Raw genomic sequence first — 10,892 nt, 5'->3', positions numbered from 1 at the left:
GGGCAAGAAATGAGGCAAGTCTAACAAACCACAGGTCACAGAAAGCCTTCTGGTCTCTGGGGCCTGTCTTAGGTCTGCCTTAGGAAGAGCCAGTTGTCTGGCCCTGTACTCCCTGGCATCCTCACCCTGTGCAGGCACTTTGGCTCCGTACAAGTTGCCCTATTGGGGTAGCAGCCTGTGTCTAGGAAGGCTGGCAGCTAGCTCCCTGCTCTTGGATCTTGTGTTAGAGATTGTGCCCTGGGTTGCTTTTCATGAAGCTGGTAGCGTAGGCAGAAATTGGATGCACCTAACCATTCATTCAGTTGACAGGTGTCTGGCCCCAGGAAGCAGCAGACCCTAATCCTTCCACATGGCCTGGTAGAAGTCTGTGGCTAGATCTTTCCCCTTTACCCACCAGGATGGGCTCTAGGACCCCTTTATTAGCATTGATGAGTGACATTGGGATTGCACAGGGCATCTTGGTGAAATGTATGTGCAAGATCTGATGCACCCTGGAGCTGGACTTCTTCAAGTCTGGTGTTTTCAGGGCCGGGAGTTTTTTATTTTTGTTTTGGTACCAGGTATTGAACCCAGGGGTGCTTAACCACTGAGCCACATCCCTAATCTTTTTTAAAAGTTTGTATTTTGAGATAGGGTCTTGCTAAATTGCTTAGGGCTTCACTAAGTTGCTGAGGCTGGCTTTGAACTTAAGATCCTCCTGCTTCAGCCTCCTAAGCTGTTGCAGGGAGGGTTTTTTTTTGTTGTTGTTGTTGTTTTTTAAGGTAGTAGTGGTATCAGGTGAGTGGGATCAGAGAGGTAGGGGGGCTGTGCACTATGGGTCGCCAGCACCATTCATGAGAACTCCCTCCTTAGGCAGCTCAATTAGTCTGACCTTGGCAGAGGGGGACCTGCTTTTATCACTTAAAACTAGCCCTCTCTTTATTCCAAAGCAGAATATTTAATAAGGCAAAAAGCAAACTGGGCTTTCCCCTGGAGCACATTTACTTTTATATTTGGACCAGCAAGGTCAGAGGGACTAGTTCCAAGTCCAGTGTTGCGTACTTTCCAGGTGGTTGCTGAAATGGGAGTTGGATAGAGGGTCCCTGGGAAGCCAACTTTTCCAGGGGTCGCCTTTTCCCTAGCGCCCTAGATGCTGCTGTGGAGGAAGACTGTTTACCAACCATTCTTTGTCCACAACTCTGCAGCTTTCACTCTTGGGGCTGTGGGATGGCTCCAAGGTTTGTTTACAGTCCCCGTCTAGACGAGGAGAAGTTGTGCCTGTTTCTGCCCTGGACTTTGCTGAGGCGGGAGTCTTCTGCATTGGGCTTTCTGGATTTCAGGTCCTGTCCACACGGGAAATGGAAATCCGGCCAGCTGGGAGAATTCTGTGTGGCTGCTCCTGAGAGCAGTAAACAGTGACTCACACTGCGTTCCCCACCCTCCCTGTCCCAGCTAATGGGAGATGTGTTGCTCCGTATTCACTTTTGCTTTTCGTAAGTCATAGACCCCGTGTTTCCTCTTTCTTATGGTTTAAAGAAACTGAAAGTGTTATCTGAAAATTGTAGAATTTCAGAGCAGGTAGGAATGAACCTGAGTGGTCACACACGGTCCATCGCATCTCCCACTGTAGGTGAGGGGACTGCAACTACCAGACATCGCTCTCTGGCCCAGGTCAGAGTCAGCCTGGTCACGTGCTTGTCTGCTCTTCAGTGCTGCTTTCTGGTGCCCTGGGGGTGGGTCGGATGAACACCTTACCCAAGCTCCCTGCTGGAGCCCACCTGCTGCATATGCAGCAGACCTTTCTTGATGGCTGGGTGCCCTGTGGGGAGCTAAAGTAGGTAAGATCTGTTCCCTGCTTGCCAGGAGCTCTCCGTGCACTGAGGAGGTCTGCCTGTCAACAGAAAGGTCTAGAACCAGCTCTTGTTCCAAGGTGATTGCTTGCCCCAAAGAACACAGCTAGGAGGACTTTCTGGAAGAAGTGTGTTGGGGAGTGAGCTGTGGTCAGCGCAGCCAGGGTCTATTGGGAGCCAGAAGAGGAGGGCTGAGATGGTGACAGATAGGGATTAGCTGCTCAAGAAGGACTTCAAGGTCTCCACCTGCCTGGGAGACTGTGTTTGAGGCACCAGGATCAAAGTTGGGGGTTCTGTTGAACTAGCGCTGTGTTCAGGTAGAAGCCAGGGCCTGAGCTGAGGCAGGGTGTGGGCAGGAGAACTTGAGGACTAGTCCTCAAGCCCTGGTCACAGAGCAGACAGAGCAGCGGGACTTGGGGATGATTTCACCTGATGATGTGGGGGCACTGTCATCACCTAAGCTAGAGAACCAGGAGGAGGGGTTTGGGGGGAGGAAAGGCAGGTTTTTGCCCTTGGTTTTTCCCAGGGGACATCCCTGGCCCAGCCTGGAGTTGGCTGAAGCCTTAGAATGACTGGGTACAGAATAGAACCCTTAAGGGGAGCTGGTAGCAGAGGGACTACTCAGTGAGCTGGGTGAGGGGCATAATGGTGGGGGCTGCTTGAGGGGGCGTGTTATGTAGCTGCAGCCTCTGCAGCCCTGGCTTGAGTCACCTCTGGATGTAGCTGGGATGACACAGCTTCCTGTGACTGCAGGCACAAGGTGACCAGACGTCCTCTGAGCCGGGCAGACAGTTGTGGCTTGCCGGAGGGCAGCCAGCCAGGGCCAGGCTGCAGGACAGTACTACACACCGAGGGGGCTATGTCTAGGGCAGGAGGGGCCAGTGGAGGCTTCCTGGTCTTCAGTGGGCTGGGCCATTACTAGCTCTTCTGTGGCACCAGCTGGGTTACCATTGGTTGGCACTATTGACAAGCACCCACTGGGTGCTGGTGCAATGTAGGCCCTGCCTCCCTTGTGGCTCCTAGGAAGGGCACTTGCTTTGGGTGCTTGTAGAAGTGTTTCCAGCTCCTGCGAGGGGGTAGTTGTGGCCTCGGTGGCTTCAGGTTTTGTGGATTTGCACCTATCAGGGCCGGGGTTGGAAAGCGAGGGCTATTGCTGTGTCCAGCTAGAGTTTGAATTTGCTCTCCTCAGACAGCGGGCCACTGCACCTCCTTCCCACTCTGGAGAGTAGGAAAGGAAAGGCTTACCCCTCCTCCTCAGGTGGGCTGAAAGTGGAGGGGCCTGGCCTTGTAGTCACATCACCCCTAAAGAACAAGTGTCTTACCTAGAGCCCACCCAGCTTCACATCTGAGCTCCAGCAGAGGGTGACATAGAGGGTCCTGGCTAGTCATTTATCTCCTTAAGCATCAGGACCCTTGGGAACTGTGTGGAGCCTCCCTGGGGCTGATCAGCCACCTGACTTGATGGAGAAAACCCCACCCGCAGGCCCAGTATTTGACTGCTGAACTTCTCAGGTGACTTTTCTAGAATTCCAAGTAGCTCAGGGCATGGGGTCTTGTATGCTGTTGGCTGATGGAAGGCCCAGAGCACCCTCACCAGAAGCTGCCCGAGAGAGGCCTGCCTTGGGCCCCAGTGCCAGGAAGACGGCTTCTCTGGGGCTTCCTGTGGGCTCCGCACACCCTTCTGCCTACAGTCTTAGCCCAGGCTCAGAAAGGAGTCTTCTCAGGAGATGTGCCCTGTGGCTCTCAGTGGCTTACAGAGCCCCTTCAGAGCATTTTTTAAGTCACTTGTTTTGCAAAGTCTTTCACATGTACATGACTCTCCTGGGACTGGAGGTGCAGCTCAGGGGTGGAGCTCTTGCCTGATCTGTACAAGGCCTTGGGTTCCATCCCCAGCACTGCAAAAAACCAAAACAAAGTAAAACTCTCCCTTGAACCTCATTCCAAAGGCCAGTTGTCATTTTTCTTGCCTTTGATGTTTAAAGCAACTCAAGGTCAGTACTGCACGGGTGTACTTTGTGAGTGCTGGGCAGAGGCACCAGCCTACCCGTGGACTGGGTTCATGAGAAGCACCATGCCTGGGCTGCCCCTGTGCCTGGCGCCAGACTGAAGGGCAGAACCTTGACCTGTAGCCCATCTGTCCTCACCTTTTATGTGGGCAGACATTGGCCGAACCATCCCAACAGAGGATCCAGGTTTCCCCATCAGAACCAGGTTCCTGGGGCAGACCTCATCTGCCTGAGGGAAAAGGTGTGGGTGTGGTGCCGGTGCAGGGTGGGGGGCTTCTCCTGCCTGCACCCCACCCCCAGCCTATCCCCTGGCCTGGACTGCTGGGCTGGGCTCCTGGGAGGGGCCTGGTGCTCTCAGGAGTGGGTGCAGGTGTGGTGGTGGGGGAGAACCCAGGTGGGGTCTAGTGTCCCCTGCTGGGCCCAGCCTGGGCCCTTTGTTTCCTTCCTTCATTTTTCTGAGGAAGTGACCCATGAAGAGCCGAGGTTTGTTCTGTGGGGAAGAGGCCTCTTGGGAAGAGGGTGGGTTTGTCTGCATCTCCTCCGTCCTCAGTGCTCTTTAAGATGGCAGGTCTGAGGACTAAGGGATTCTGGAATTCAGAGCCCCCTCCCTGCGTCCCTCCCTAGGGCCTGAGCCGGGACCCATGTTGGTTGCTTTCTCTCAGTGGTCTTGGGTCCCCAGAGGCAAGCGAGATGGTTGTGGTAGGCTCAGAGCTGGCAGATGGAGTCGGAGCGACCTATCTGGCCACCCAAGGGTCCTCAAATCATGGAAGGGGTTGACTTCTCTGGGTGTGGTTCCCCGGAGACTGAGTCTTGCACATCCTAGTCCCTCCGTGTCCCACCTCTGTGGTCATGGGAGGCAGTTCCTTAGGGTTAAGGTCTGTCCCTCGGCTCCCTGCGGAGCACAGCACGTCACCTGTGGGTCTGACCAGAGGCCCCTTCCCTAGCACCTTCCTTTTCCACTGGCCTTAGGGGCCCCAGCTAGTGCCATACGGGTGGGAGGGGCGTCCTTGTGTGGGAATGTGAGCGGCTCTGTAAACAGCTGGTGACTCACCGCATAGTTATGTCACTGACTTGTAGTTGCTGGAAGAGGTGCCTGGTCCCTCCTCCCTCGCATGGAAAAGTTTCTCATGGAGTCATGGAGCTCCCAGGCGCCTGGGTCCTGCAGGGCCCTACAGGGTGGCCAGAGCCCAGGGCTTCTCCGGTGTCTCTGTCACCCAGCTCAGGGTGGTGGGGGTGGCATGCCTCGGGCCCCCTCACATCATGGGTCAAGTCATGTTGGAGAGCAGCTCTTACCTCCATGTTCACCCTGAGCTGCTGCTTGTCCATTTCAGGCCTGGGCCTATAAGGGGTCAGGGTGCTCCCTCAGTCCCTCCCTTGAGAGGAGCCCCAAGCCTACCTGAGGCTCCCCAGCTGGCCCCTGCTGTCCACTTCAGTTTCCATGGGAGCAGCTGGAGTCACCAGGCTGCTGGTGTCTAGCGCAGAGCGTGGATCCTGTGTTCATCAGCAGCTTCTTGTTTAGAGGGTGGCAGGACCCAGGTCTGCAGGGAGAGGGGCAGTGGAGGTCGCCCACCATCCAGCCCCAGTCTATCCTCTGTACCCCTTTTCCATATGTTTCTCTGCTTTTGCTTCGACTCATCCCTAGAATGTGGATGTGGGGGTGTGGCCCATCCAGTGGCCACCCTGTGTTTCTCCCCTTTCTTCTGGGGTTAGAATGAATGAGTTTGTTTACTGTCTGACAACCTCATGATGTCTTCACACAGGCCTGACCTGAAGTCATGATTGCTTTTGGGCTTCTCTGTTTCTATGGCAACCATCAGGGGTTGGCTACTTCCCAAGGTCGTCATGGCAACTATCAGAGGGGAATCATGCTTGGGATGCTTTGGCTGGGTTTTTCATGAATGATTAGAATGTGTGACACAATGCAGACTCTAAAATGAGAAGGGCGGTTGGCGGGGACAAGTCTCACCAGACAGTTGATTAGTTCTGCGAGGCAGCCATGACTCCTCACCTCCTATCTCTGGCCCTTCTCAGGAGCCCCCACCCATCCTTGGGGCCCCAGAGTCACCTGTGCAGACTAGGGGCAGCCAGGCTGAGGTGGTGATGTCACAGCTGCAGTTCCCTTCCCCGCGCGGTAGGTGCCAGGGACAGGCGGGCTGGGTGGGGCTGGGGAGAGGTGGCAAGTGCTCTACTCTGTCCACTTTTGAGGATGAGGTTCAGTAGTGGCAGGAGCTCTCTGAAAGGGCCCTTTCTCTCCCTGCGGGTCTGAATCAGCCAGAGCTCTTGCCAGGCAGGGACACTGTCCAGGCATGGCCATTCTTGGGGGTAGCTTTGCGACTGGTCTGTGTTCTGTTGGCTCTAGCATCTTGTACCTCACTGGTGCCAACATCTTGTGAGGTGGGAGGGGAGTGGGGGTAGGAAGCAACAACTGCCAGTGCCGGGCTTCACCTCCCCCCGTCCTGGGGGCTCCAGCACCTGCAAGGTTTGGGGGCAGTAAGGGGCCACACAGCTTCTGGGCCTGGGGCTGAGAATCCTGGCTGTTCTGTGAGCTGGGCTAGAGTGTCAGCCGAGCTGGGTCTTACTGGAACCTCCTGGGCAGACGGGCTGGGGCAGCCCCTTGGGATGTTCTTGGGGCACTGTGACAGGCTGTCTCCTGGGAGCCTACTGCAGGGAGACGGTGCGCAGTCCTGAGCTCACCAGGGCTAACCCACTCGCCCTCTGTGCTCTTCTGTGTTTCTGCAGTTGCAGTTTCCCAGCACTTCCGTCCTGGTGATTGTGCCCGGGTTATGACGACTAATCCCAAGCCCAACAAGGCGTTAAAGGTATGGCAGGTGGCAGCCCTGGGCAGCCATCCCTGTCCTGGGCACTACACAAGAAAGATTCCTCCTGACCTGGAAGCTCCTCCTTTCTCAGATTTGCCCTTAGGGTGTGAGGGAGTCCCTGTCCCTGGGAATAGGTGGGGACTACAGGCTGGGAGAACATTCTCAACAGAGGTGGGTGACACACTGGGGATGTAGGGGTAGATGCCTGCCAACTGGGGCTTTGTTCGTGGGTCCTGTTCCTGCCTGAATTGAATTCCCAGTACCAGGCTTGGGCAGAGTGGCCTCCAGTGGGTGGGGTGCTCTGGCTCCAGTGACCCGGCTCCATCTCTGCTGGTGCTTGCTGCCTCCTGGGCCCTCAGCTTCTGTGACAGGCTGCCCTTGGGTCGGCCTTCATGTTTGGGGCTCTTGGGAACCATATGCAGAACTGAGATTGTGTGTACCCTGCACCTCCATTCCACTTCTGGGGTTCCTGCTCCCTTGAGGTGGCCCTGCCTGGCCAGACCCCAGTGTCACTCTGGGAGGCCGATGTGCAGGTGATAGGGGAAGAGTGAGCCACCCAGCCTCACCCTGGAAGGGTTGGTTGAGATCCTTCCTAAATTATCACAGTGACGCAGCAGCTGTAGTAGGACTGCCTGGTGTGGCTTTGTGGTGCTGCGTCCTGTGCACAATGTCCCTGTTGTAGCAGGGGGACTAGCCCCAGATAGAGGACAGGTGGGTGCTACTGCTGGGTCTTTCTGTTGCCCCAAATCAGCTGCGGGCTGCTGCAGGGCAGGCTGAGGTGTGGATACTGCAGGGGCTTGGTGCTGACCCACTGTGTCCTTGCAGGTCAAGAAGGAGGCGGGCGAGAACGCCCCGGTGCTCAGTGATGATGAGCTGGTGTCCATGTCAGTGCGGGAGTTGAACCAGCACCTACGGGGGCTCACTAAGGAGGAGGTCACCCGCCTGAAGCAGCGCCGGCGCACGCTCAAGAACCGCGGCTACGCAGCCAGCTGCCGCATCAAGCGGGTGACGCAGAAGGAAGAGCTGGAGCGGCAGCGGGTGGAGCTACAGCAGGAGGTGGAGAAGCTGGCCCGCGAGAACAGCAGCATGCGTCTAGAGCTGGACGCCCTGCGCTCCAAATACGAGGCCCTGCAGACCTTCGCCCGCACTGTGGCCCGCGGACCTGTCACACCCACCAAGGTGGCCACCACCAGCGTCATCACCATCGTCAAGTCCACAGAGATCTCCTCCACCTCTGTGCCCTTCTCAGCCGCGTCCTAGTGCCTGCTTGGGCCGTGAGGCGGCACGTCCCTCGTGCCTGCCCAGGGTCCTGGCGCAGACTCGAAACACCAGTCGTTGCAGACCCCTCGGGGCTGAGAGTGGGGACAAGCGAGGTGCCAGATGAAGAGTAGGCTCTTGTGAGCCAGGCACTGCACACCGCCCATGCACACACAGGTGCACGCCACCCTCACGCCCTGTCCCTCCTCTCCAGATGGGTCTGTTTCAAGAGTCAGTGGGAGATGACCCCACAGTCCCCTGCAGGGTCTGCCAGCAGGAGGGGCCCCTGTGGCTGGGTGTGGGGCTCATCTTCCACTCCTCTTGCAAAAGCAGCCTTTAACACCGTCCTGCCATGGCTCCCACCTGGGCCAGGCACCCTGTGCTGACCTCCCTGAGCTCTGGATGCCCCTGGGGGGAGTGAGGGAGCTTGAAGGCAGCTCTGGTCTTCCGTTGTCCCACTGAAGCGTGCTACGATGAGCTTTAGCCCTTACACCCAGCCCGTGCCCTGGGAAGCAGAGATGGGAGAGGCTGTGTGCTAGTGCTGTGCCCCACGGGCCTACTGTCACAGGCCTGTACACCAGAAGCACCGGGTCATGTCAGAAAGGCCTGTCCAGTATGTGTGCAGAGAGTTGTGTGTATGTTGTGAAGTTTCCCTTGTGCTCTGTGACCCCAGGTGGTTGCCCAGCAAGGCCCAGCCGGCAGAGCCAGCTGGCTTTCTGCCAGCCTGCTGGCCATCCCTGGATTTCACAAGATGAGGGCAGGAGCATCCCATCAGCTGCTGGAAAGCAGATCTTGGTTTCCCTAGAGCTGCCTCTGGCTGGCTGTGCTCAGCGAGGTGGGGAAGGTGGAGATCTCGAGGCCTGCAGGGAAGGGTTGTGTGGTTTGGAGAGGAGTGGAGGCCTCAGGGATGTCGGTGGACATAGACGTGTCAGTTGATGTCCTGGGTGGAGTATCCCACAGACCACTGTGCTTCCTGCTGTTGGGTGGGGTGGAGCAGTGGGGGGGTGAGGATGGAGCCGAGGCTCTGAGATGGGGCCCGGGGACATGAAGGAGGCCTGAGAGCACAGCATGGGGGTGAGGGCACTGCAGGGAACTCCTCACGGGCCTGCCTCTGTGTTGAGGTCAGCCAGGAGCCCCTAGACGGGCTTGGGGCAGAGGTGGGTCCCTGCACCCTGGTGCTGGACCATCACCCAGAGCCTTCACCTGCTCTTTCTTCATGGAGCTCTGAACTGCTCATGATCTTGGGGATCCTTCCGGGACTTCCTTTCCCAGAGCACTGCTGCAGGGCACCCTCCTCTGACTGGGGTCTTGGCAAGAGGAGTTGGCTTGGACACCCCTGTCTGGGGTGAGCCGGTGGAGCATAAGCCCTGTGTCCTGCTGCCAACTGGAAGCCACTATGCGTGACAGGCAGTGAGGGGGTTGCGCCCCTCACTCCCAGTTCCCTCCTGGCCTGCCCTGTACCCCAGCAAGCTGCCACACTATGTGCAGGGAGGGCCGAGGACGGGCGGCTCAAGGGCTGCGACGTGGTTCTGAGTCTGCTGTCAGAAGTGAATAGAAAGCGTCAGGGCTTCTCTGGTGGCACCACCATGTGGCTGGTCCTCTTCTGGGTCCAGTGCAGTGCTGAGGGTTGGCCAAGCTGCCGCCCAGCTACGCGGGGTCACACTGGAGCCTCAGCAGGAGGCTCTGCTGGGCACTTGAAGCTGTCGATACCATAGCCATGGTAGGTAATCCATATTGGATATCAATAAGGGCCATGGGAAATATTTAAAGAGAAAAAGAATATATATATATATATATATATATATATATAATTATATACACATTTTATCGTACAGATTTTTCATAAGTTTTTTCCAGTTTGATACTGTAGATCTTCATTAGTGCAGAGTTGTGTTGGATGGGGTGAGAGTGTGCTGCCCCCTCTGGTGTGTGCTGGGCCTGGGGACAAGGCCTAGCCCCAGCAGGCACCATGCTTGGTGGGTGGCCCCCAGGGCAGGCCACGCAGCTGCAAGTTCTGTCTAGCCCTGGGGTCTGTCACATCTCTGGGATGTGGCAGGCTTCTGGCTCTGAGTGGCTTCCCACTCTTGGCCTGTGGTGCTGTGCTAGAGAAGGAGCTCCCCACACTCGGCCTCCAGGGTGGACAGAACTTCCATCACCACCCAGGGAGCCTCCGTCCAGGATGCTCACGGGCACAGGGCCAGGGAAGGAAGTGGCACATTCTGCTTTTCCTTTGAGATCACTGAAATTTTATTGTCATGATTTAATATATGATTTTTTTTTTTATTTAAGAAAAAGACAAGGACCTCTTTGTTGTGGGTTTGTTTTCTGTCCCGTGGCTCAGACCTCCCAAAGAGGGTGGGCTCTGCCTTTCCTGGGTGGCCAGGCGCTCCCTCCACACGCCACGCACAGCGCGTCCTGGCCTCCCAGCCGCAGTTCCATTTCAATATTTATTTTTTGCTGCTTTCCCCATGATATAAATTATTGAGAGGAGATCACATGCTGTGGACCCGCACCTGTGCCCCGTGCCCACCCCGCCCCATCTCACGGCCACCACCTAATTTATTGCTGTACACGTCGCTGCTCTGACTGCTTTTGTACCTTTGCAATAAAGAAACCCCTGGTTTTACGTCCTCGTGTGTAGCTGATTCTCTGGGTCAAGGACCTGGCATACTGGGCCCCCGCTCTGGACAAGGGGCAGTCCTGGGACGGAAGCTTCTGCCCCTGCTCCAGGCTCGCTTGCTGGCTGGGGGGAGACTTCCCGAGTGCCCCGTCCCACCCTGGCCACAGGCCTCTGGCAGTCAGTGCAACCTCTGCTTTAGAGCTGGGGGTCACAGGTCTGAGCTTCCTTCCCCACAGGGCGGGCACCCTCCAAGCCAGGCTGCTGCCCAGCTTTGCTGGGGTTTTCTCTGAGATAAGCCTGTGGGAAGTTGGGAGGGGGTCTGGGTCTGCTGAGGGCAGAGAGTAAAGCCCCTGCACTGGCC

General features: G+C 56.8%; 1 protein-coding gene across 1 annotated transcript; it reads left to right on the top strand.

Moving 5' to 3' along the window:
* The first annotated feature begins 660 nt into the window (after window positions 1-660).
* On the top strand, window positions 661-10,537 carry Mafk (MAF bZIP transcription factor K). The gene is made up of 3 exons (XM_048785350.1): window positions 661-5,966; window positions 6,575-6,654; window positions 7,480-10,537. Exons 1-3 carry the CDS (start codon window positions 5,936-5,938, stop codon window positions 7,912-7,914), a joined length of 546 nt encoding a protein of 181 aa, XP_048641307.1. The 5' UTR covers window positions 661-5,935; the 3' UTR covers window positions 7,915-10,537.
* Window positions 10,538-10,892: the final 355 nt, after the last annotated feature.

The sequence above is a fragment of the Marmota marmota genome, unplaced genomic scaffold, assembly GCF_001458135.2.
Source record: "Marmota marmota marmota unplaced genomic scaffold, marMar, whole genome shotgun sequence".
Lineage (NCBI taxonomy): Eukaryota > Metazoa > Chordata > Mammalia > Rodentia > Sciuridae > Marmota > Marmota marmota.
Note: the sequence above shows the minus strand (reverse complement) of the source record. Positions and strands in the feature narration are given on the sequence as shown.

Bases quoted from the DNA above. Each gene is read 5' to 3' on its own strand.
- Mafk (XM_048785350.1), top strand. From the start codon at position 5,936: ATGTCACAGCTGCAGTTCCCTTCCCCGCGCG. The intron at 5,967-6,574 runs GTAGGTGCCAGG...GTGTTTCTGCAG, and splicing joins GCAGTTCCCTTCCCCGCGCG to TTGCAGTTTCCCAGCACTTC. The intron at 6,655-7,479 runs GTATGGCAGGTG...GTGTCCTTGCAG, and splicing joins AGCCCAACAAGGCGTTAAAG to GTCAAGAAGGAGGCGGGCGA.